The sequence below is a fragment of the Kryptolebias marmoratus genome, linkage group LG18 (assembly GCF_001649575.2).
Source record: "Kryptolebias marmoratus isolate JLee-2015 linkage group LG18, ASM164957v2, whole genome shotgun sequence".
In the NCBI taxonomy this organism is placed as follows: Eukaryota; Metazoa; Chordata; class Actinopteri; order Cyprinodontiformes; family Rivulidae; genus Kryptolebias; species Kryptolebias marmoratus.
In genome coordinates, this window is record NC_051447.1 from 3339906 (window position 1) to 3367284 (window position 27379).

Genomic DNA, 27379 nt, shown 5'->3' on the forward strand with positions numbered 1-27379 from the left:
CTGGATGTCATGTGGTGAGGGAGTACTCTATGTGAACAAGTGGAATGGATTTGATAACGACGCACCAAAGAGGATCTCTACCTCACGCTGTAAAGAAAAAGAAAACTGACAGATTTATGATCATATATTTGAGTTAATAATGAAATAATATATGGTTATTTATTTAAACTCATATTCTGGCCACATTATATTGAATTTTTGTAAAAAATAAAAATAAAAAAAATTTTGACACCAAAATTATTTAGGGGGGGCTGAGGCCACTGATCTCTTGTAATATTGCAAGATGTCACACTCAGAGTGTGTTGGGAATGACTGTCAGCTGCTACCACATCAAATGTTAATTCCATGTCTGTAAAACTGACTGAGTTAGAGGCATTTTGTGTTGGCTAACTCTGGTGGCCATCATTAATTTGATTTTTCCAAAAGCACTTGGAGTGTTGTGCTGTGATTGACTTTCAATTACAACTAAATGGTAAATGGACTGTATTTATATAGCAGCTTTCTACTCAACCAGTCTACTCAAAGTGCTTCACAACACAGTCAGCCCTCATTTATCCATCCACACAGCACTCTACAAAGCTAATTTGAATGAATCATTTTGTAGGACTAATCAGTGGTCTATATTGCAATCATACACCAATGAGGCACATCAGAGGCAATGAGGGGTTCAGTGTCTCACCCACAGACACTTCAACATGTGACTGATAACAGGAAACAAACCTCCAACTCTCTCATTGTAAGACAACTCCTCTAACCACTGAGCCACAGCTTCCCAACTACATCTACACTGAATATTATCACAATATCTGTAAAAAATTACTGAATTAGAGCATTTTTGGGCTTTCAAAGGTCAGTTTGCTGTGGTGGCCATCTTGAATTGGGTTGACTCCAAACGTTAATCTGTTGTTCATGTCCATCCAATAATTACTTTCTGCAAGTTTTATTGAAATGTGTTCAGTAGTTCATGAGATATTTTGACAGATATTAATTAAACTTTTAGAAAGTAATCATTGGATATACATTTACAGTTGATTTACTTTTGGAGCCGCTCCAATTCCACATTGAATCAACATTAGCAAATACAAAAATGACTCCAATTTAGTCATTTTTACAGATATTGAGGTAAAATTTAGTGTGGTAGTAGCTGAGAGTCATCCTCAACAAATACTTTAGGTGCTAACAAATAACACAACATTTTGCAGTAGTACATGTGATGCATAATGTCATTTACAAGTTTTGAGCAAAAAGACTACAACTTTGTCATTTCTCATCATAAATGATCTTAGTGTAAAAGTCGAGAATGAAAGACGATAGGCGACGCTAGGCCTTTAATTGAAATATGAACTGAACTAGTCGAAAGCTTATTGACAAAAATGTAACTCTTTGGTTCATATTGCAGCATCTTTTGATTCACTGTATCAAAGGCCTCTTTCAGGTCTAATTTGTTTTTTGTGCGCTTGTCCAGCAGGACAATCAACAATCAACAGTGGACATGGACTTTTTAAAGCATTCCATCCTGCAGGCCCCAAGTGTGATACTCTTGGCCTTGGTGTTGGTGCACTGCCAGACTCTTGTCAAACCAGAGGATCAGGAGGAAAATGAGACAGGAACGGATGCTGACAACGCAACAGCAGTGGTGATTGAATGTCCTTTGGACTGCAGCTGCACAGCAGAGGGAGCAGTGGACTGTGCAGGAGTGGACCTCACAGAGTTCCCTGAAGAGTTGTCTGAAAAAACCAGGCAGCTCTCTCTTCAGGTCCTTTACATATGAGCGATACAACCAGGAGGTATTCCAGAAAGGAGGTTGTAACAAACTCTGAGAAAGAATGCATGCCCACAGTACACAGCCATCATCAATGGAGCTTTGATACTTTAGTTCACCATGGCAACCACAGGAAATAAAAAAAAGAGTTGTACATTTTCTGAATACCAAGTACACTGAGTACACAGTGCAGTTTGACCAGTGGTGCACTTGATGATGTCACAGTTCAGTTAAGCTCTTTAGTCCTGGAACTTTAGTTCATCTAGACTGTTTTTAACATCAATTAGATTTTTTGCCATTATTTTAAATTAAAATAATTAAAGAAATTTAATTTGCCACATTTCTCTACAAAAAGCTTTTTAATTAAAATGTTGATTTGGAAAAAAAAAACAAGGAAGGAACAGGAAGACATGTCTGTAAAATGAGATTCTCATAACCATAAACTGTTTTATAGTTAATTATTTTGATTATAAAATTTACTTAATTAAAAATAAATAAATAAATTTAACACAGTTTGATTGTTGTTGATTTATGAGCTTGTAAGGAATTCTACATTTTTCTTCTCTGCCTGCCTCAGGACAGATGTTGTTTTATTCCTGTAGGATTTTTATAAAAATTACTACTTAACACCAATGAACACCAATTAATTTCTTATTATTATTTAGTTATTATCACCATCAGAGTTATATCAGTCATAAAGTTTTTTAATGGTCTTCTTAAGACTAATAACAGCAGAGAAAGAAGTTCTGTATTTGGACTACAAAATCAGAAAAGTGGAGCTATATATTATTTTACTAAAACTCTAGTTAAGTTGGGCAGACATTTTATTGTTGCAAAAAATATTTTAAATTGAAACTGCTGCATTTGTAGGGTTGTAGGGGATAAAAATATCAACTACACATGACTTAATTGCCTTTATTTTGTAGTGATTGTGGAGCTTCAAACAATGCTCATTCTGGGAATGAGAGCAAATCCAATATAGGTGGTACATCCTCTCCTGACTTCTGGTTTTATGAAGTAATCCTGCTTCAGTATCAGATGGATTGATTAATAATGAACACCTCACCTCTGACAGCTGCATCTGGTGGAAGGGGATCAATAGAAACTCAAAGTTTCTTTCAGTAAATCTGCCTACTAACAGGTTTACTTCACAGAGTCTGTGGTGATACTCAGAGTTTCACTTACCTCTCTTTTGGGAACAGAAAACTCAGAGTTTCTCTAAACTCAGGGGTAACAAACATTGAGTTTTCACTAAACCTGCTTTCTGGAATACCCCCTGACATCCACAATACAGATCTCTAATACGTCAATGTGTTTACAGTGTGTTTTGTTCTCTTATGCTAGAACAACAAGATAAAAAAAATAACAGTGGAGCACATTTCTCATCTGCATCAGCTTGAAACCCTCAACCTTCAGAACAACTGGCTCACCACCGATGGTAAACACAGTAACACACTCACCACAAAGCAGAAACCAGGGGCTCACAGGGCAACCAAACTGATTCCATTGCAAGAATATTTTTTTAAGGACATGGGATACAGTTTGGTCTGTAGCTTTTCTTCCAATGAGTTTTTTTCAGAACAAGAATAATCTATTTTTCAAAGAAATATCTTCAGAATGCACCTGTCAGTGACAGGGAGAGTAAAGTTATTTTGCTGTCTCTCAGCTCTTGACCGGTTCAGCTGTTCCAATAACAAAATGTGTTTGATTCCTGAAAACAGTCACATACAAAAAATAAATGGCTCCGGTTGGGGACATAAGAATCAATTTTAATTTGATGGGGAAAATCTTTGGAAACCTTGGAGCTTAAAAGGAACTACTGAAAACGTTGTCAAACATGTCTCCTTCTTAGAAATAAAAAAACAACAAAACTGTACAAACTGTAGACTCAAGTTATTCTTGTTAAAGCAATTTAAACTTCACTGGAAGTTACTTCATATAAAAAATATAAGGCCATTACACTGAATTTTGATTAACTGCAGAAGATAAAACGGGGATAATGTTATTGATTGTGTGTGTGTGTGTGTTTCTATATCTGTAACTTTAGCTAAATATGTCATGAACCAGTGGACAGGTTGTTATGAAGTTCACACAAAGTAATCGTTGCATGTACTTCTACAACTGATTAACTTTTGGAGACAATTCAAAATGGCCACCACAGCTAAGTGACCTTAACCAATAAAAAAATCTGGCTGTAACTCAGTCAATATTATAGATTTGGAGCAAAAAGGTTGTGTGTTAGTAGCTGACCAATATCCTCAATACATAATTCGAGCACTACACACTGCAATATTCTTCCTAAAAATTTGGCAATATAATTTGGCATCAACCCTGTCTGTCTGTTAGCAAAATATATGATGAAACACTGGATGGATTTTTATGAAATTCTCAGAAAGTAATTATTTGAGAAATTGATTGCTTATGTGATGTATTTATGACATGAGAGAGTCGGAGCATTTATAAGCTAAACTTCAGCTTTCAACCTATTTTGCACTGCTTCTATTGCTTATTTAGCTTGGACTTTGCTAGTACCCTTGTTGTTGTCTGTTTCAACTTTTTGTTTTATTATTTGTTATTACATTAGTGTATTTTTGTTGTTTTAAATGCAATTTGAAAAAAAGTTTGAAGTTTGTACTGATTATTAACTTTTGAAATCACTGTAATATAAGGTGTTGTCCACAGCTAACTTTAGCCAAAACAAAAATAGTTCTAATTCAGTCAATTTTACAGATATTGAGCAAAATTAAGTTTGATAGTAGGTGAGAGTCATTCCTAGAGCTACACATTATATATGTGAACTTTGTGTAAAACTTTGGCATTAACTGTTGGTAGCCTATGAAGGATTTAATCTGCTCATGTTCATATGTTTGTGATTTTAAATTTACTAAAAGAATTAGTGTCATTAATTTATGTGCAAACTGTTTCTGTTGTGTTACATTTCAGAACAAAAGACAGTGGATTTGGTTTGTGTGACAATAAGTAGCTTTACGCTGCCTTTAAATTCAGTGTTTTCTTTTATAGGTCTTGAAGATGAAGGGTTTGAGATGCTTGAAGAGTTGGCTTATTTATACTTGGCAAATAACAAGGTAAGTCATAAATCAGACTTGAAAATGTTATGTCCAAACTCAGATTTGTTTAATACCATGTCCTTGATAATTATAACAATTATTGGCAAAACATTGGGCTTCTTGACTGTTTTTTGTCCCTATCGGTATTCTTAGTCTGCTGCTGGAAGTTAATAAGGATTCCATGTACCAACTACCGGCACAAATTATCACCCCATTAGCATAGTCTGTGCTATGGTTGGTCACTCGAGTGTATTTCTGTTTCAGTGAGTACAGGAGTACAGGAAGTTATTACAAACATAAGGTCATAAACTAACAGAATGAAGATTCCCATCTCTTTGCCAGCTGTCACTGTCACTGGGATTTTCACTCTCTCTAGACTAGAATGCTATGGGAAAATAATATACGGTTTAATGCATTAATGAACAATCAACATTGAATGGATTTATTAACTCATTATTTGATTGCACTTGAAGGGTACCATCCCAAAAATGGAAAAATTATACCATTATTATCAATCTCAACAAAACCCTAAATAAATGATTTTCACTTGAAGGGACCTTAAACCAAAGTCACAAGATTTAGAATTAATTTTAGGTTGGGGGTGGGGAGTGGGGTGTGGGCTTCGTTAACTGTGAAATAATGCTCCAAGCCTTTGCTTCAAGGAAAGAGAATATGATGCTGACTCAGATGAGTCATACATATGTTTTACATAAACTACACACATTTACCACAATTTAACACTTTGGTTAACTTATATTTAATTTGCACATTTAAGTTTCTGTTCCATCATTTGTAAGTTGTTTATTGGAGTGTGGAAGTGTTAATTAAACATCTCTGAATTGTTCTGGCGGACGGCCTGGGCGCCGTCGTGGCAGAGCAAGAGTTCAGGCGCGTGGCCCGGGCGCCGTCCGTGGTGGAGCAAGAGTTTAGGCGTCGGGCTGACCCGCTGGGGAAGCTGAGGCGGCAGCGTCGAGCTGACCTGCCGGGGAAGCTGAGATGGCGGCATCGCCACCAATCCCCACCAAGGCACTGGCTGGCGGTGAGGCGTCGCCGCCGACCCTCACCAAGGCACTGGTTGGCGGTGGGGCGTCGCCTCCGACCTCCACCAAGACACGGACTGGCTGTGGGGCGTTGCCTTCGCCTCCCACCGAGACAACAGGAGGAGAAGTACCATTCCCCTTGGCAGACTTGGCAGACTGCGGGACTGAGAGCGATTTCAGAGATGAGGCTGAAGGCTCGGAGAACGGCTCGGGACACGAGACTGAAGGCGCTGCAGGCGGCTCCTGAGACGAGATTGATTTGGGGAACTTAATAGTTCGGGCTGGCTGGGGTGAGTTGAGGGAATTGGGTGTATTGATTAATTGTCCTTTTAATTGGGTTATAACAGAAAAAATGCTGGAGCAATGTGGCAGATTGAGGAGACCTGGGCGGGACAGGAGGATCTTTTCAATGAGAAGACAAGTGGCTAGGTTGTGTTTGGGGTTGGTGTTAGTGGCAGTTAATGAAAGCAGTCTATTGATTTGGGAGGACATGTCCATGAGCTCGGCGGGTGAAAACTGAATTCTTTGTGTGGGTGAGGAATGCTGAAAAGTCCAGAACTGAACCAGAACTAGGTGAAGAATGCAAACCGGGAGCTGGAGGATGTGGAGACGTGGAAACTGACATGGATGAGGGGGGCGTGGTGGCGTCTGGCCGATCCACCGGAGAGGCTGAGGTGGCGTCCGGCCGATCCACCGGAAACTTGGCCGGCGGAACATGGAGCAGCACGGGAGATGCGGGTGGTTTTGGTGGCAGACTTTCCCTCCCGCATTGATATCCGCGAGGAGCTGCGGCCACCGGAGACACAGAGTACCGCCGGCGGAAGTGGAGACGCTGGAGGCTGAGGGATCCATCGGGGGCCATTCCTACTTGAAGTTGGTGGTTTGAGTGCCAAGCAAGTTCCCAAGAACGGAGACAACCTCTCCTCCTTCTCCACCAACACGGGCGATGGAAGAACCTTGCAGTCGCCTCGGACCTTCCTCCTACAGCGTCCCCGTCACCGGGAGAATGGGAGTTCAGGGGTCGCAGCAGCCTCAGGAGACATGGAAAGCTCTGCTGCCACCAGAGAAGCAGAAGGCGCTGCTGCCACCGGAGACGCAAAAGGCGCTGCTGCCACCGGAGACGCAGAAGGCGCTGCTGCCACCGGAGACGCAGAAGGCGTAGCTGCCACCGGAGATGAAGAAGGTGTAGCTGCCACCGGAGACGCAGAAGGCGTAGCTGCCACCGGAGATGCAGTAGGTGCTGCTGACACCGCAGAAGGAGAAGGCGCTGCTGTCACCGCAGACGCAGAAGGGGCTGCTGCCACAGGTGTCCAGGAGGGAGCGCAACCCAGGACGTAGTCTCTCCTGGCCCTCCTGGGAATGGAGGATCTCGTCCATTCCCAAGGATGTCTCCTGCCCGGGGTGGCGAAGCGCCTCTCTCAGGAGGTCACGGGCTGCCCAAAACCGCTCCCTCACATCCAGAGATGTGGGCTCCACATAGCAGTACTCTCTCACTGGGATGTAGAGCTTGAGTAAATCCTCCTCAGCAAGATCTGAAAAAGAAAAACAAAATGAGTCCGCTGGGTTCTGAGGTGGTCGGATTGTTCTGTCAGGTTTGGCGGAGACGGAGGCGAACCCAGTGAGCGGACTCATGCCAATAACTAAAAGAAAACTAATTTATTAATACAAAAACAAAAGCTGACGAGGCAGTGAAACAAATACATAAACTAAAATCCAAGTGAATAGAAGGAACACAAGAACGGACAGAACGAGACTCTGAAGACTTAAATCAGGGAACACAGAACGAGGACAAAAGAACAATGATCCGACGGAGTAGTTGAGAAAGTGACCGGGTTTTAAACACAGAGGATAAAGAGGTAAGTGGGTACAGGTGAGTGATCCTAATTACTGGCAGGTGGAGATGGGGGTGGCAGGTAAACAGATGACAACTGGGGAGAAGTAGATGATATATACACACACAGACATGAGAGACCAACACAGACAATAAAAACTAAACATGAACAACACAAGAACAACACTAAGAAAAAAAACCCAATGTGCTACTTTTTTTTTGTTGTCTCTGCTACTCTGTCTCTACTTTAAAAACAAACAAACAAACAAAAAATACCCTTGTAGGGAGGGTTCTAGGTAGTGGTTATTGTACAGTAATGTAGGATTTGTCAAGATTTGTCAGGTAGTAAATTCAACACCAACCACCTATATTTCCTCCCACAGACCAAAAACATCCTTGTTAGATTCATTGGTAACTCTAAATTGTTCCTTGGTGTGAGTGAGGGTGTAAATAGTTGTTTGGCTGTCTCTATACGTGATGGACTTGCAACCTGTCCAGGGTGTACCTCACTCCTCACACAGGGACTGGGTAAAAGAAATTGGATGAATGATTTAAATTTTAAAAAGCAGGTATTTGATTATACATGTTACTCTAAAACAACCATGCTTTGTTTGGTTTAGAATATCTAAACAATATTTTGCTCTACTTCTTTTCTGTCAAGGCTGTTGTCAAAATGCAGTTAAAAATATCATGCGCCTAATCTGGGAGCAGTGATCACATGTGACTTATAAATTTGTCATCAGATCACTGCTGCTAGGTGGGAATGATTTTCAACTTGGGAGTTTTGGGTCTCAGACTGGCCCACTTGTTTGCAACTGCTTAAATACAGTACATATAAATGACACCACAGTTGTGCGACTTAACCACTGTGCCAACTTGAAGCTCTGTCTCCACTCCACTCTTGTTCTGCATGGGCCTGAACCCCCTCAGTCAAATCATCACAAAGAGTGGCTATGGAGTTGTATGCCAAAAATGAGCGAGACATCGACTCACTGATCCACCTCACCAGGAGGTAAATAAATGTAGTCAAATGGTATGCAACAGAGGTAACCAACTGAAGGAGTTGAACTACCTAAAAGCAACATTGCAGATGTCCAGGACAGCTACAAGTACCTTGGAATCCCACAGGTAAAAGGCAACCATGATAAGGCCACAAGGAAGTCAGCCACAACCAAATACCTATAGAGAGTAAGAGTCCTGAAGAGCCAGCTGAATGGTAAGAACAAAGTCCAAGCCATCAACATGTATGCAGCACGTCATCAGATACCCTGCTGAAAATAGTAGCCTGACCAAAGGAGTAGATAGATGCCACTGACATGAAGACTTACATTGAATCGAGGGTTTCATCCAGCACCCTGAGACTGTACACAAATAGAAAGGAGGGAGGCAGAGGACTAGTGAACATCAGAGCCACTATAGAGGATGAAACAACCAAGATCCTGGAGTACACCAAGAAGAAAGCCCCCAAATGATGATCTGTTAAATGAATGTCTCGAGCCGGAGAAATCCAATGTGGAAGAGGAGAAAGAGGAACCATCATGGAAAGATAAGCCCCTACACAGCACATACCATGGGCAGACTCATAAGTGACTGATATCAACAAATCCTACTTGTGGCTAGAAAGGGTGGACTGAAAGACAGCACAGAGGCATTAATCACGGCAGCACATGAGCAGACCCTAAGCACAACAGCAATAGTCCGGGGTCCATCATACCAGGCAGGACCCAAGATGCAGGCTATGTAAAGATGCCCCAGAGACATTCCAGCACATAATAAGTGGGTAAAAGATCCAGGCAGGCAAAGCATACATGACTGCCATAACCAAGTGGCTGGAATAGTGTACAGCAGTGGTCTCCAATCCTGGTCCTTGAGGGCCACTATCCTGCATGTTTTACTTGTTTCTCTGCGCCAACACACCTGATTTGAATCAGTGGGTGATTAACAGGCTTCTGCAGAACATAAGATCCTGTGGGACTTCCAGATCCAGACTGACAAACAGGTGATAGCTAACCAACCGGACATTGTGATGGTTGACAAACTACAGAAGAAGACAGTGGTGACAGATGTGGGAAGTATTGCTGAGATTATATATTTATTTAGAGCTTTCTCCTTAATAACATGGTTTATGAATTATAGTAGCACGGATGTCTTTGCGGATTAGTGAGCACTTAAAACATTTCTATTTTTTCTCAGTCATGTTTGTCTATATGAGGCACAATCAAATCTCTTCATTCTCTCTATATCTTTCTATCTAAAACAGTAAGTATCATTTTTAGCACTGAACATGGGTACAGCCACTGAAATTGAAAATACACTAAAATGGTCACTGACAGTGCAAGACAACAATTGCTTGGAGCTAATTTATTATTATTATTATTAATAATAATAATAATAATAATAATAATAATAATAATAATAATAATAATAATAACAACAACAACAACAACAACAACAACAACAACAACAATAATAATAATAATAATAATAATAATAATAATAATTCAACCCTTCCTTTGAGAAGCCAGTACTTTCTCTATCCTCGCTGGGATCCAATGCGGTGAAATGTGCTTATAATTAGTACTTGATGCCTCATTCTGATGCTTAAAAGTTAGTCTCTTTTGTACAAAAGTTTTGACTTTGTTGACACCCACATCCCCATACTTACCCATACTTATCCACACAAACATACAGGAAAATACAAACAAAATTTCTATCTGATAAGTTATTGAGTTCACCAGAAAAATAGTATTTTTGTGGTCAGGTCCTCACATTCTTTTAATGTGCTTTCAGCTTACTTCAGCACCAAAAGTCCTGCCGCCCTCTCTGGTTAGTACTGATTTTGCTGCTAATCAGCTTACAAGAATCTACCCATATACATTTGGCCATAAACCAAAACTAAGGTAGGAACTTTTGTGTTTGTGTGACTTTACCTCTGGCTGCTCAAGGTATGGTAATTAAACTTTGTCTCATTTGTGTCATGACTTCCAGGTCTGTGTACCTCCACAACAACAAGTTAAGTGATGCAGGACTTCCTGATCACATGTTTAATGGCTCTGACAACCTGGAGATTCTCACCATGTCCAGCAACTTTCTGCGGATTGTTCCCGACAATCTGCCTTCCAGTCTTTACCGCCTTCATTTAAAGGTCTTGGAGCTACAACTAAACAATATATAATTACACATTACAGCATCTTTCCGCTTATGTGTTCAATTAAATTTTTAGCAGCTTTGCATATTTTTTTTCAGTTTATTAAAATAAAGTAATATAATGATGAAAATGATTTTTCTTTGATACAGAGTAACAAGCTGGAGAAAATTCCATCTGGAGCCTTAGATAACTTGCGAAACCTCAGAGAATTGTATCTCCAGAACAACCTGCTCAGCAATGAGGGGATGGACAGCGAGACTTTCAGGTGGGAAAAAAAAATCTTTGTTTATTAATCAATGATAAACAAATTTTAGCATCTTTTTTACACATGCATTTACATAAAACAGTGGTTCTGTCATGACGAGGGGAGACAGAGACGAACCCAGAGCGAAGAATCATCTTTTAAAAAGAAACTAATTTATTCCATAACAAACAAAAAGGGCTGACGTGGCAGCAAAAGTACAATAACAAAAATCCAAATGAAGGGGCAGGGCATGGCAGGACGAAACAAATGCAGAACACAGAACAGAACAACAATGATCCAGCGGGGTGGTGGAGAAAATGACCAGGTTAAATACACAGGGGATAATTATGGGAAGTGGGCACAGGTGATTGATTACAATAACCGACAGGAGGAGATGGGCGTGGCAGACAATCAGGGGCAAACAGAGGGAAAGTGAATACTGAGTAAAGAACAAGGAACCAGACATGAACAAGGAAACAAATGCAAAATGCATCGAAAAGAAAACAAAAACAAAACCCAAATCCTTACAGGTTCCCAAAATTTTTCAGCTTCTGATTCACAAAATGACAATAGCAGAAACTTATGACCACAAATATCTCAGAGTAACGAATGCAATTATTGTAATTAGGCCAATTAAACAAGAACATAATGTCAAAAACAACCAGTATGCTATTTGTATTGACTTTTAACATGTTTTATCTCTCATAACAAGTTTATTGTCAAGTAAGTAGCAATCATTTTTAAATGTCCTTTTGTTTCTGGAAATTCTCTCAAGACCCCAAACTTTTTTGTAATTTAAATACTTATTGGATTTTCAATCACAAACATAGTTAAAACAAACAAACAAATTCTGAACAGCTGGAACAAGGTTATTACAGTTTTTCTGAGTTGCTTTTGTACATTTCTTGAATCATCCTCAACATTTGCAAAGCTATAAGTGTGTTTCTCAAAACAATTCATACAAATAGCAAAATACCATGTATTACCTACAAATGCCAGTCTCTTGCTCAAAGTCTTTAGAAAAAAAAGTAATATCTTTGTCAATGAACATGTCAGTTCCATCAGAATGACAAGTCCTTGTGTCACTGAGTATGAATAAGACAGTCAAACTGTTTAGTCATGTTGTCAATATAACAGTGTATATTTATGCTTTTACTGTTTGTACTGTAATTTGTTGACAGAACATATCATGGTGTTGCAGAAAGGAAAAGACAGCACTGCAGAGGACAAAGAAAAAAAAAGTTGAAATGTAAACATAGGCCATTCTCCTTAAGGAAAACTGTACATGCAGTGCTGTAGGAATTACAGTCTTGCCTTCCTACACCTCGTGACGTTCCTGTCTGTTGGGTCCCAAATTCTCATCCACATCACAATGAATATCTTCTCCTGTGATGCAGTAAGGAAAAAATCTTTTAGAGTGTCTTATCCAGCCTCTGCAGGCATCTGCTTTGATCAGGGCCGGCCCAAGCCTCTTTGGGGCCCTAAGCGAAATTTGGTTGGGAGCCCTCTATTTCTACTAATAATGTGAATTGCTGCAATCAACCGTCAGATGATTAGATCATTCACCCACCTGATATAAACTTATTGCAACTCTGACAGCCCTGTTTAATGTATATGTATATATGTCATCTATTGCAGGGGTGTCAAACTCATTTTCATATCGGACCACATCAAGCTCATGAATGTCCTTAAAAGGCTGGACATGGCAGAATGTATTGATAAAACTGCCTACCAATAAAATATAACTTTTAAAAAATTTAATATTTTATGTTTGAGTAATATGGCATTAAAAAGATAGAAACTGATTTGATTTGACTGATAAAGTAATATTGAAGCTCACAACTGTGATCTTTGACTTCTCTTTATGTGTCCCTCTAAGATGTAGAGGGCAACATAATTGGTTATGAGTTTGACACATGCAATTCAGTGGTACTAAAAGCAACAAAAGCAAAAAAACACCAGTATGCAATGTATTTTAGTGCAAAAGTGGCATCTATTTTATTATCTTTGGTTCCAAAGAACTGCAACAGTAATGTTCCAAATAATTTGTAGTGCAAGATCAACAACAGATAAAAATAACTTACATGCATAAAAATAAATTAAATTGTGCAAAAACAGACAAAATTAAATAAAATTAAAAATCAAGAAAATACTTAAAAAATGTAAATGAACAATCAGTGGAGCTGATGATCTGATCCACCCAGCCTGTTATTTCCCATTTGGCCCAATCAGTACAGGTTGTGTTTGCTAAGCCAAGTTGCACCTAGAATCACCGGCAAATCAGTTGACTGAATGACAAGAAATTTCAAGGATTTGTGATGATTGCCACTTACTGAAAGTCGGATGACCTCAGTCTCAAAATTATCTTGGTTTAACACCATCCATCTATCCATCCATCTTCTTCCGCTTATCCGGGGTCTAGTCGGTAGCAGCCTTAGTAGTAAGACCCAGACTTCCCTCTCCCCAGCTACTTGGGCCAGCTTCTCTGGGGGAATCCCAAGGTGTTCCCAGGCCAGCCTAGAAATGTAGTCCCTCCAGCGTGTTCTGGGTCTTCCTCTGGGCCTCCTTCCAGCGGGACGTGCCCAGAACACCTCACCAGGGAGGCGTCCAGGAGGCATTCTAACCAGATGCCCGACCCACCTCAACTGGCTCCTCTCGACGTGGAGGAGCAGCGGCTCTACTCTGAGTCCCTCCCGGATGACCGAGCTTCTCACCCTATCTCTAAAGGAGAGCCCAGACACCCTGCGGAGGAAACTCATTTCAGCCGCTTGTATTCGCGATCTCGTCCTTTCGGTCACTACCCAAAGCTCGTGACCATAGATGAGGGTAGGAACGTAGATCGACAGGTAAATCGAGAGCTTCGCTTTTTGACTCAGCTCTCTCTTCACCACGACAGATCGGTACAGTGACCGCTTCACTGTAGATGCTGCACCAATCTGCCTGTCGATCTCCCGCTCCAGTTTTCCCTCATTCATGAACAAGACCCCAAGATACTTAAATTCCTCCACTTGGGGCAGGACATCCTCTCTGACCCAGAGAAGGCAATCTACCCTTTTCCGGCTCAAGACCATGGCCTCGGATTTGGAGGCACTGATCCTCATCCCAGCCGCTTCGCACTCGGCTGCAAACCGCTCCAGCGAAAGCTGTAGATCATGGCCTGATGAAGCCAACAGGACCATATCATCTGCAAAAAGCAGAGACGCAATCCTATGGTCACCAAAACGAATCTCCTCGACACCTTGGCTGCGCTTAGAAATTCTGTCCATAAACGTTATGAACAGAATCTGTGACAAAGGGCAACCTTGGTGGAGTCCAACTCTCACCGGAAACGAGTCTGACTTACTGCCGGCAATGCGGACCAAGCTCTGACACCAGTCATATAGGGACCTAACAGCCTGTATCAATGGGTCTGGTACCCCATACTCCCTGAGCACCCCCCACAGGATTCCCCGAGGGACAAGGTCGAACTCCTTCTCCAAGTCCACAAAACACATGTAGACTGGTTTGGTGAACTCCCATGCATCCTCAAGGACCCTGCTGAGGGTGTAAAGCTAGTCCAGTGTTCCACGACCAGGACGAAAACCACACTGCTCTTCCTGAATCCGAGGTTCGACTATCCGAGGGACCCTCCTCTCCAGAACCCCCGAATAGACCTTACCAGGGAGGCTTAAGAGTGTGATCCCTCTGTAGTTGGAACACACTCTCAGGTCCCCCTTTTTGAATAAGGGGACCAGAATGAATTTGGTGTCGGCTCCTAAATCAATAAAGACACGCGTGATAAGTTTTTTGCAATTTAATGACAACTCAGCAGGCAGGGAAAACATTTAGTAGAAGTTAGTCTTTTTAACTGGACTCAGTAGGACTCTCCTGGATCCTACTGAGTCTGGTCTTTTAACAGTCTTTAACTGCGTGATTTTTAGCTCCACAGTAAAAACACAGATTACTTGCCCTCCGACGACTTCGTTCCACAGGGGTGAGCTTAGTCCTTCCAATCTGCATAGGTTCCTCAATAGGTGTGGAGCTGCAACTTTTGCTGGACTCCGGGGCAACGTTAGGCCTCACGTTCCAACAGCGGTCTTTAGAAAGCGGGTTACCTCGCCTCTCCAGTTTGCGTTCAGTTAGCCTGGTGTCGATCTGGGTTGCCAACTCCTCCAAACCTCTGAGATCTTCTGGTCGATCACAGGCCACAAGTTCATCCTTGATATCCTCTCTTAGTCCTTGAAAAACACATCAGTGAGAGCCTGATCGTTCCACTGGCTATCAGCAGCCAGAGTGTGGAAGTCAATAATATACTCGGTTACACTCTTCCTTCCTTGCTTCAATGAGAACAATTTACGGGCGGCATCTCGCTCTGGGGCAATGGGGTCAAAAACTCTTTTTTAATCAGCAGCAAAATCTTTGTATGAATAGCATACCAATGAGTTGTGCTGCCACTCAGCTGTTCCCCACAACTTCACCTTGCCGGATAGCAGGGAGATGATGTAGGCGACCTTGAATCGTTCGGAGGGAAACGAGGACGGCTGCAGCTGAAAATGAATCTCACACTGCGTGAGAAAAGGACAACATTGGTTAGACTCTCCTTTAAAACTCTCTGGCGGGGAAAGCCTTGGTTTGTGAATCGGGGAGACTTGAATACAAGACGGAGCCGGCGGAGAGGGGCGTGGTTGGGACATAACTTTACCCAGTGAACCAGACATGTTGCGGATTAGTTGCATCATATCCTGTACGTTCTTCTCTAGACTGGAAATAGCTTCCTCGATGCCACTTCGCCAGTGCTGCTACTCTGAATCCATAGTTTGTGGCCAGATTATTCTGACAAGGTTCGGTGTGCTCGAATTCAGCGCAGACAGACACAGGCAAAGGTTTAAGATGTTTATTGTAGCTTTTTAGCTAAAGGGAATGCTAGTTCCTTGGACAGCACGTTCTATGTGCAACAAAGGGAATCGAATATGCACACAATTCTCATGTCTCAGCCGCTACCGGATTTCATTTTTTGAAATCACCCTAGGATATCAGGCACCGTTTTTCCCCTCAGATGAGAGGAACATTTCAGTCACCTCTGTACATCATCACATTCGTCGCTGTAAACATATACGGTCAAACACTGTCCTTGCCCTCCAACGCACTGCTAAGCAGAACCAAAGATTCACCGACAGAGGACGCACACCAGCTGCTCCACAGTACATCCCTGGCCAAAAATTCTGGCTTTCTGCCAAAGATATCCCGCTACGATCTGTCTAAGAAATTATCACCTCGCTTTATTGGTCCCTATGAAATAGCCACCATCGTCAGTTCCACAGCAATGCATCTCCACTTACCATCCCACCTTCGCATTCACCCCATGTTTCATGTATCCCAGATTAAGCCAGTCCAGACCAGCCCATTGTGCCCTCTGGCTGAACCCCCTCCACCCGCCCAGGATTTTGAGGGGCACCCAGTATATTTGGTCCAACGGATCGTGGACTCCTGCTGGCAGGGTCGCAATTGGCAGTACCTCGTCGACTGGGAGGGCTACGGTCCCGAGGACCGATCCTGGGTGCCCCGCTCTTTCATTTGTGACCCAGGTGGCAGCCGTTGAGGGGGGTGATGTCAGGGGTCTGGAAGTTTCTGTGTTGTTTCTTGGCTGCTACTCCTCTCCTTCTCCCAATAGGTGACGTCTGGTCTCCAGGTAACTCGTTTTCGAAGGTGTCTCTTACTGTATTATGAGCTCATCAAGGGGGAGGCATAAAGGGTGTTTGGTGCCAACACTTCCCCATCAGAGTGTTGACTCGTGTGGTACGTTTTGTTACCTCCTACCTCAAGCTCTCCCCACCTGTTTCCAGGTAAATTTCCAGGTTAAGAAAGAAACTTTGCAACTTTAAGTCAAGCCACAATTTGTACTAAGAAGGACCAAGAGCTGTTTTTCCCTCCGAAGCTTCGCCACAGGCAGCAGACTAGATCGCTCACCCTCCGCACCACCAGGAAGCCACCACTGGACAGCCAAAACCCATTCAATTGTGTTGAAGTCGAAATCAATCACTTGACAAAAACTTGTTAAAATTACTTTCTTCTTCTTTTTTTTCTTGCAGCCAACTGAGTAGCCTCGAGTATCTTGATCTGTCAAATAACAACCTGAGTGTTGTTCCTAAGGGTCTGCCTCGCAATCTAGTACTGCTACACCTGGAGAAGAACTCTATTAACAGCATCCCTGGAGATACTCTCAACTCTGTCAAGAACCTTGAATACTTGCTCCTTCACAATAATAAGCTCCGCTCCCGTTCTATTCACCCAATGGCCTTCCAGGTACTTTTTTTCTCACTCTCTCTTTTTAAGTATATTTACAAAATACACATGATATTAAAACATGTACATTTTACATTGGCATGCACATGTTACATTATAAGTACAAACTAGAAGAGATTATATGCTGAAATGTCAGATCTCATTATTATGTTTAAATCTGAATTTCCACTAGGGCTTGAAGAAACTTCACACTCTTCACATGTACAATAATTTGTTGGAACGCATTCCCAGGGGCTTGCCTCGACGAGCTAAGACTCTAATGCTGCTCCACAACTTTATTTCCGAAATTGGCCGCAACGATCTTGCTGTGCTGTATACCCTGACAGAGCTAAATCTCAGCTACAACAAGTTAACCAATTCTAGGTTACATCGGGAGGCCTTCAGGAAGTTGCGTGTGCTGGAAACTCTCGACCTATCTGGGAATGCCCTCCAAACAGTGCCCATGGGTCTTCCTCGCAGTCTGCAAGTTCTTGAAATCAAGAACAACCAGCTCAGTTCAATACCATATGGTGCACTCACAGGCATGGAGAAGTTGCAAAAGTTGATCCTCAGTGAGAACCAACTAAAACTCAACTCAGTCTACCAGGGAGCCTGGATGGAGCTCGGTGCACTCACAGTGAGTGGTCTGGAGAAACACTGGTAGCTAATTCTTGGTAAAGTGTTTTGTTGCCCTTTTCCACTGCATAAATATATAAATTTTAACTTGACTTCCCAAAACCTGACAGCTTCATCACCTTTTATTGAAGGCTTTTTCTTGAGATTGATCCCACCGAATAAGGGCTTTTTGTCACAGTTGTTTCAGTGTGTTTAGTTTGTGAGTAATATTATGTAACTAGTACATAACTGAAAATATTTTCTATAAAAGACAGCAAAAGTGTGCAAATTAGAAATACAATTTTACAGTCAGAACTTGATTTAAAAGAACTGACATAAATTAAAAGCAAAGATAAAACATCTGATATAGGTTCTGGTTTATTTGATGCCTTCATTTTTGTGGTGGAGAAGGGCCTCGGGGTGCATATATTAGTATAAATCTTTCAGTATGTTTTTTTTCACTGATTTTTTTTTAAGACACTAGACCTGTCTGGAAACCAGCTAACTCACATTCCATCTGACCTGCCTGAGTCTTTGGAATACCTTTACCTACAAAGCAACCGCATCTCCAGTGTTCCTGCTTCAGCTTTTGAACACACACCAAACATCAAAGGCATCTTTCTTCGGTAAGAAACACATAAACCTCATCTTATGATTATTTTTTTTTTCTCCCTTCAAGGGAACAGGTGCAAAACAGTCACGTTCTACTACACACTATTTGTCAGAAAACAACTTCAACAAGACAATGAGCTAAACAACAGGACCAATTTCACTTAGGACCAGATATGTGCCCTGCTGGATCTTTGTCTTTCCATTATTTATGTCAAATAGAATGACAGTTTTTACTGACAAAAGCATGGTTCTGCCTTGTGGTTTCCATTGTCACCAATTGTGGCCAATCTCTGCATGGAAGAAGTGGAAAAGAGAGACCTGAACCCGTACTAGGAAACAACACCAAGCCACACATTAACTCTGTTGATAACATCAATTTCACCAGACAGCATGCTAACAACAACAAGTTGCCTGTTTTAGACTGTTTGGTACACATAAAGAGAGATGGAAGCCTCAACATTGAGGTCTACAGGAAACCAACCCACATAGATCTGTACCTTCTGTTTGACTCGCACCACCCACTGAAAGTTTCTAGATATAAACTTAATCTAGGCAATAGTGAAGTATTTTCTGTTAACAGAGAAGTAAAAGAGTATCAGCTTGATAATTTACAATTCAACATATCCAATTCAGGTTTTGTCTGTCTTGGAGCCTCCATTCCTATCACAATGGTTAATCTTGTATATCGTCCCATGCTTCTTATATCTATTTCAGTGTAGTGTATTCCAATCTTTCTCCCTTTAGCATTTGTCTGCAAGATCAGTAGTCTGATTCTGGATTTTATTTAGAGCAGGAAACCACCCAGGCGGTGTTATCAAGTCTTACAGAGGCCCAAAGGTCAGGATGGAATGGTACTACTTAACCTCTTGTAATATTACTGGGCCACTAATATAAGAAACCTGAATCATTGGGTTCAGTACGAAGAGAATGAATTCCCCCATCATGGGTGGTTATGGAAGCAAATTATGCTCATGCAGTAGCATTGAAATCCTTCCTATACTCACCTCTTCCCTCTTCTACTTCTACTTATGCAGGCGACTGACCTGCTGCACTGTTCGCGAGGAGGTGCTGCCCCTATCGTTGTGCGAGAGAGGTGCAGCATTATTTGACTGTCGCCTGTAGTAATTTGATTTAGACTTTTTTCGCAGAAAAAATTATTTCATTATTACAAAAACATTTTGAACATTAGTTGTGCTTTGAAAAACATTTACAGCACCCAAACTGGGGGATTTTAGTGCAAAAATTGTGTGAGTGGGGAAATTGTGCTTGGGGGAAATGCAGTGCCTCTTGGGACTGGGACCCCAAACAAAATGCCTTTTTGGTGGCTGCCGAAAGCAGGCGGTCATGTCTCGCTGCTCCTGAAACCCCTGAATTCATAGTCCCTCTGCTAGGAGGACTGTGTTTTCTTCCTCCGAGATGTTGAGTTCCTCTGAAGATTCGGAGGGGGATCTTTGCTCCAAGCCGAATGGCGGGGAACTTGGCCGTGGATTTGTGGCTGTGCCGGCTGGGAACTCAAGCTCACGGGCAGTGCTGCTCTATTCGGTTGAGGCGGTGGTACTGCCGTTTGCAAGCGCTCATGCTGGACTTGGGTCTCACGTCACATCTGGGAATAATACAGTGAAGGGCTTCAGTCTGTTACTTCCTCAGCTCAAATTTTGCCTGTAAGGCATCAAGAGACTGTCCAAACAGCCCGTCAGCCGCCACCGGTTCATCCAGATAGAAGGCCCAGTCCTGGTCCAGGATGTTGGAGAGAGTCAGCCACAGGTGCCTCTGTGGCACCACCCTTGATGTCATCCCTCTGCCCAGGGAGAGCGCTGCACAGCAGGAAACACGGAGGATGTAATCTGCAGTGACTCTGGCATCGTTTAGGAGTGGTACCAGAGGACTTTGCAACAGGACCTGAGCTCCGAGCTCCGCCAGGCGCATAGCCTGGTACGTCTGGAGCATGGAGATGGAGCTCAAAGCACAAGCGGTGGTTGCGTGAGCTCTGTAGATTTTTTCCAGCTGCGCAGCAGAAAATCTACAGTGATTGGATGGAAGGGATGTGGGGCCACTCACGCTATGGTTGTGGGACGGCGCCAAATTAGCTGCCAGGGATGGCTCCATGAGTGGAATATTTACCAGTCCGGCTCTTTCAGCGCATTCCAGATCCAGATACTGTCCATAGCCGGGTACTGTTGTTCCACGAGGACGTCAGTTCCGAGACAAAATCTGGGAACATGGGCAGACAGTTTTTGACCTCTGCCAGTTCCGCAGGGAGGTTCCGAACTGCAACGGTTTCTGAACAGGAGGGGGACAGGGCCACTCCACGTCCAGTTTCTCAGCCGCATGTCCCCCTGGCCCGCTGACACAGCAGTGGCGGTGGCACCCTAATCTGACAAAAACTCATCTTCATCCTCCTACAGACCTTGACCGTCCAGACCAATGTCCAGCACGAGATGAGGGTCCAGCTGAAACTGAGACTGAGCAGCACCCTCTTCATTTCCCGTTAGCCCATCAACATAATCCATGTGGTCCACTCAGCTGGAAGCGGGGACTCCGACCGAAAAGCCGTCCTTGTTGGACTCGAATGAAACCAGGTTCCCCGACTCGGAGAGCAGAGGGTCTTGCTGTGAGACTGCAGCCTCTCCCAGCATCTTTTCCAGGAACTTAACTCGCCTCCGCCAACACTCTGCGAGCGTGAACGATCCCCAGACAGACGGGACAAGCTTTGTGCTGGTCCTTCCCGTGGAGCGAGAAGCCACACCCCTGAGGACAGGGGCGAACAGAATACTTCTGCTTCGCTTGTGACAGCTTTGTGCTCATTCCGAACCACAAACACTAAACTGTCCAGGAATACTCGAAACTAGCGCTTCGCGGGCAGACACGCTTACCAGCAGGCAACGGTGACTAACTCCAACAAAAGCAGTTAAGCTAACTCCGAGCAGCCTTGCAAAACACAGAACTAACAAGCCGCAGCTAGCTAGCCTGACTCAAAGAGGTGTTCCTAGTGAGGTGAAAGAGTGTAAGAACTGAGGAATGACTATGATGACAGACGGTTACATAATGCAGGCGGGGCCTGTCACGTGTCATCATCACGTCATTTGCCTAAAGGTGTGATTAAAAGTGTCTTCAGCCAGGACACGCGGGGGCGTGATATCCCATACTGCAAGTGTTGTACCGAGTGAATCGACTGAAAGTGAACCTACACTATTTTAATGACCCTATGGCATTGGCAGAGTATTGTACTTTTTGAGTCCTTCTAGTTTGAAATAACCTGGAATCCCTTCCTCTCCTGCTTGAGAGGTGAAGATGTCTGATCATTCTGAACTGAGCACCACAGTGAAGCGTTTTGACTTATATACATGTGTATGGAACTGTATGCATATTTATAGATATTTTATTTTTTATATTATTGATTTATGTTTTATAATAATTTGTTTTCTTCTACCTGTCTGTTAGGGATGGTGGGGGTTGCTTGTTGTTAATTGCTCATTTAATATCTTTAAAATTCAATAAACAGAATGTTAAAAAAATGTGGTTTTAATATAGATACATTAATTTTTGGAAGCATCCCATGTGCCTTACTCTCTTCATAATCTAAAAATGTACTATCTACTGGACATTCTGGCATAAATTAATTTTGTAGAGTACTGCAGCTTGGTATCTAATCTCTCCAACTCCAGTAACTTCTGTGCATTCAACAATTATTTTGGGCTTTATTCCACATAATGCAGGCTTATTCCACCAAGCCCTGCAGTTGAAAGCAATAGCTCAACAAGAGTTAAGAGGTTTGGGACATATGCTTTCAGGGCTTTGTTTCTGTTTGTGTTTCCGTGACCTCCGCCTCGCTGCATTATGACTAATGTTTACAGGCCTTGATCTTTTCTATTCTGTTGTGTTTTCTACATTTTTCAGATCAGTCACTGCCCTGTTTTCTTTTTTCCCTCACCAAAATCCCCCCACAAAAAGAGAAAAAATATTTAGTCTCTGCTAGTTTAGAACCCCCAAAATGTTTGCAGCAATGGAAAATGTGACATGATGAATAATTACATGTAGAATTCACCTTAGCTAGTTGTTGAAATTCATGGTCAACTATTGCATTCACATTTACTAATGAAAGTAGTCGTAGCAATGTCTTGAAAATGTCTTCACGACCCTTGAATTTTTTTACATTTTGTCAAGTTACAACAACAAACTGACTAATAGGCCAACACAAAATAGTGCAAAATAGTGAAGTGGAAAGAAAACGATATGTGGTTTTTAAAACGTTTTACAAGTAAAAATTTGAAGTGTGGCATGCATTTGGATTCCAGGCCCCTGACTGAATACTTTGTAGAACCACCTTTTGCTGCAGTTCCAGCTGCTATATTTTGGGGTATTTATCTACTAGTTTTGTGCATGTACACACTGAATTTTCTGTCCATTCTTCTTTCCAAAACAACTGCAGCTCAGTCAGATTGGATGGAGAGTTTTTGTGAACAGCGGTTTTCAGGTCCTGCCACGGATTCTCAGTTGGATTCAGGTCTGAGCTCTGACTGGTCCACATGAATATGATTTGATCTGACCCATTCCATTGTTGCTCCTGCTAGATGTTTTGGGTCATTGTCTAGCTGAAAGGTAAATCAATACCCCAGTCTTACGTCTTTTGCAGCATCTAGCAGGTAAAAATAACATTGCCAAATTTCACATAGGGGATGACCTTTTCTTGGTTGGTTTGTAATTGTGCTGTACTCTTTCCATTTTCAGATGATGGATTATTCAGAGGTCCACAAGATGTTCAGTGCTTGGGATATTGTTTTTTAACCTAACCCTGATTTAAACTTCTCATCAACCTTATCTCTGAACTGTCTGGTGTGTTCCTTGGTATTCACAATGCTGTTTGATCACTAATGTTCTGTAACAAACCCCTAAAGATTAAATTACACACAAGAGGACTCCATGTCACTTATTAAAGCAACTGGTTGCTCTGGTTCGGTGTATCAGAATAAAGTGGGGTGAATACAAATGCATGCCACACTTTTCAGATTTTTAATTGTAAAAGAAAAAAAAAAAGAAATTCATTTATCATTCTCCTTCCATGTCACAATTATGCACTATTTTGAGTTGATCTATCACATACAATTCCAGTAGAGTATTTTGAAGTTTGTGGTTGGAACGTGACAAAATGTGAAAAGTTTACATCAAGGGGTATGAAGACTTTTTGTAGGGATCTGGAGTTCTAGCCCCGCCTTGGGGCGGTTCCTCCAGTGTTCTTCTTCCACAGGTGATCCAGATCCAGTTAATGAAGACTGCCAGTAATTAAGCCTCCAGCTGAGACCAGACCTTCGCTGGAGCATCGAACCTCCTGGGTTAGACTCGCAGCCTCCGTTTCTAACCAGAGCCTTGACTAAGTTTTGACTATGTTTTCTATGCACCTTGTTTTTAGATACCTGGCCACGTCACGGAACTTTGGACTCACGGATTCTTACCTGGAACACCTGGATACTCACCTGGATGGGATTACTGGCTCATCGAGTTCTGGATCACCTGAACGCTTCCTTCACCTCTCCCTCGCCGCTGGACTCCACCTGGACCTGTAAGACCAAAAGAACCACAATTAAGTTATTTATGCAGTGCTCAGCTGACAGTAGGATTGGCGCCCGAGACTCACCCTGTTCCTCTTGCTTTCCAGATCCTACCACGACGCACGCACTGTACATATCCACCACGTTGTAAATAAACACACTTAACCTCAGCTGCTGTCTCCGTGTCTGGTTTTGGTCTCGCTCTCTGGACATATTACCCCACGTTCTTGTCAGAATGCTCCAGCCTAACTATTGTCCTGAGCGACGCCAGAACCAGAACTAGTTTGGATAAGTTAGGAGTAACCTTAAGTACCTACCTTCGTTAATGTTTCTTTTTGTAGTCCTGGAACAAGTTTATGTGGGTTCGGAAGATTGTAACCAAGATGGCGGACACTTCTTCCGGAACCGAGGGATCCGAAGCAGCTTCTTTGCTTGCCCGTCACAAATCTATGATTAACGCCCTTTGGGAAAGACAACAGTCAGAGACCGGTCGTCTCGACCAAATTACTAATCTCGCTCAGGATATTCACCAAAAACTTTCTTCGTTTACTCCACAAGCCTCCGAATCCACTTCCATTTCCGCTCCATCCGCATCGTCTCTTCCGGTACACACTTCCGGACATTTCCGCGAGGTCCCGTCACCAACCCCCGAGCACTTCACGGGGGAAATTGGTAAGTGTGCTGGTTTTCTACTGCAATGTTCGCTGGTTTTTGCACGTTCACCTCAGTCCTTCATCGACGACGCTTCAAAGATCTCGTACATCATTGGGCTGCTACGAGACAGAGCTTTGAAGTGGGCCGAGGCTAAATATAGCTTTCGTGCTATCCGATTAACATCGTTTAACCAGTTTATTGAGGATTTTGAACAGACTTTTGGCACCCGATTTAACGAAACTGAGATTACGCATAAATTATGGAATTTAAGGCAAGGACAACATTCGGTGGCTCAATTTGCCATTGATTTCCGCACGTTAGCCGCGACCTCCAGGTGGAATGAGCCTGCTCTCAAAGGGGTTTTCATCCACGCTTTGCAAGAAAATATTAAGGATCAGTTAGTCGGCTGGGACGAACCACGCTCTTTAGACGACTTAATAACATTATCCATCCGTTTAGATAATCGCTTAAGGGAGAGACAACGTGAAAAGTCGGGTTGGTCGAATAAGTCAGAGTGGAGCGATTTAAGAGCTAAGTTGGAGTCTGAAGCTAAAAGGGTGGAAAGTGAACCCATGCAGGTCGGTAGAGCGAGACTCACTCCAGAGGAGAGATTTAGGCGGTTAGAGGCTAGAGAATGCTTCTATTGTGGGGAGAAGAATCATTTCAAAGCTAAGTGTCCGTATTTAAAAGGTCAGACTCACTAGGAATCCGGGGGGTACTAGTGGGTAGTTTTGCTCAACCCCTCGGATCACGACTTTTTGTTCATGCCACCCTCGTCAACCATCAGACTAAGATTCCCATACACGCATTAATTGATTCCGGTGCTGAACAAAACCTCATTACTAATGATCTGGTTGAACAACTGCAGTTAGAAACCGTACAATTATCATCACCTCTTCCGGTTATGGACATTTCTGGTCAGGTTATCACTCGTATTGCGTCTAAAGTTTCCCAAGTACAGTTTATCACGTCTGGAAATCACAGAGAAGCAGCTGAATTCCTAGTGTTTTCTGCCCCATCCTCTCAGCTGATTCTAGGGTTTCCATGGTTGCAACGACACAACCCTGTTATAAATTGGTCATCTAAAAGAATTGACTCATGGAGCCCGTTTTGCTTAGAACATTGTCTTCAGTCTGCCTTATCCACCCCAAGCACAAAGGACATTCCTAAGACACAGACCAACCTCACAAAAGTACCCACGGAGTATCATGATTTAGCAGCAGTCTTCAACAAAGCCCGGGCCTTGTCTTTACCACCGCACAGACCCTATGATTGTGCTATTGAGCTGCGTCCAGGGGAGCCATTACCATCTAGTCGGTTGTTTAACCTCTCGGGTCCGGAACGGGAATCTATGAAGACGTATATAGAGGATTCACTTGCTTCAGGCATCATACGACCATCTACCTCTCCACTAGGCGCAGGGTTTTTCTTCGTTGAAAAAAAGGACAAGAGCCTGCGCCCTTGTATCGATTACCGGGGGTTAAACCACATCACTATTAAGAACAAGTATCCTCTTCCGCTCATTGACTCGGTTCACCAGCAACTCCATGCCGCCAAGGTCTTCACGAAGCTGGATCTCCGCAACGCTTACCATTTGGTAAGGATCCGGGAGGGGGACGAATGGAAGACTGCGTTTAAGACCCCTCTCGGACACTTTGAATATTTGGTCATGCCTTTCGGTCTCACTAACGCACCTGCAGTCTTTCAATCCCTCATCAACGATGTGTTACGTGACTTTCTGAATATTTCTGTCTTTGTATACCTGGATGACATTCTCATCTATTCCCAGGATCCAACTCAACATCGGGCTCAAGTGCGAGCAGTTCTCCAACGACTCTACCAGAACCAGCTCTTTGTAAAAGCAGAGAAGTGCGAGTTCAGCGTCACCACCGTCAGTTTCCTGGGCTTCATATTTGGACAAGGCCACTACCGGACCGACCCAGAGAAGATCAAGGCTGTTACCGACTGGCCCACACCCTCTGACCACAGGCAACTACAAAGGTTTCTGGGCTTCGCAAATTTCTATAGACGTTTTATTCAGGACTACAGTAGGGTTGCCGCTCCACTAACTCAATTGACATCCACCAAACAGCCTTTTTTCTGGTCCTCTGAAGCCCAGTCCGCCTTTGATGAGTTAAAGTCTCGTTTCGTTTCAGCCCCTATACTGCACCATCCGAACCCCGAACTACAGTTCATCCTGGAGGTGGACGCGTCTGACTCAGGTGTTGGGGCCATCCTGTCTCAGAGATCCTCCGAGGACAATAAGGTCCACCCTTGTGCCTACTTCTCCCGCCGTCTTACGCCAGCTGAACAGAATTATGACGTGGGCAACCGGGAACTGCTGGCCATTAAACTCGCGCTAGAGGAGTGGAGGCATTGGTTGGAAGGTAGTGAACTACCATTTATCATCTGGACGGATCATAAGAACCTGGCCTATCTGCAGACAGCTAAGAGGTTGAACCCCCGACAGGCTAGGTGGTCCCTGTTTTTCGGGAGGTTCAACTTCACGATTACATTTAGGCCAGGTTCCAAGAATGTGAAGCCAGATGCGTTATCTAGGCTGTGGGCTAATCCGGATTCCTCGGAAGAAGAGGAGCC

General features: G+C 42.9%; 1 protein-coding gene and 1 long non-coding RNA gene across 3 annotated transcripts in view; one reads left to right on the top strand and one right to left on the bottom strand.

The window, feature by feature from the left end:
- Positions 1-27379, top strand: part of podn (podocan) — a 48690-nt gene that overhangs the window by 16152 nt on the left and 5159 nt on the right. Inside the window, exons 2-10 of one of the 2 annotated variants that reach the window (XM_017434305.3) lie at positions 1469-1756; positions 3107-3200; positions 4784-4848; positions 10492-10601; positions 10690-10846; positions 10999-11114; positions 17162-17375; positions 17548-17991; positions 18447-18595. In XM_017434305.3, the coding sequence (XP_017289794.1) occupies positions 1493-1756; positions 3107-3200; positions 4784-4848; positions 10492-10601; positions 10690-10846; positions 10999-11114; positions 17162-17375; positions 17548-17991; positions 18447-18595 (1613 nt within the window). In that variant the 5' untranslated portion in view covers positions 1469-1492. Of the gene's footprint in view, positions 1-1465; positions 1757-3106; positions 3201-4783; positions 4849-10491; positions 10602-10689; positions 10847-10998; positions 11115-17161; positions 17376-17547; positions 17992-18446; positions 18596-27379 lie in introns of both variants that reach the window. The other variant, XM_017434306.3, reaches the window with a different exon arrangement.
- Positions 23713-27379, bottom strand: part of LOC119617953 — a 5608-nt gene continuing 1941 nt past the window's right edge. The window contains exon 2 of the long non-coding RNA XR_005234445.1: positions 23713-24136. This is a non-coding gene — a long non-coding RNA (uncharacterized LOC119617953). The remainder of the gene's footprint in view (positions 24137-27379) is intronic.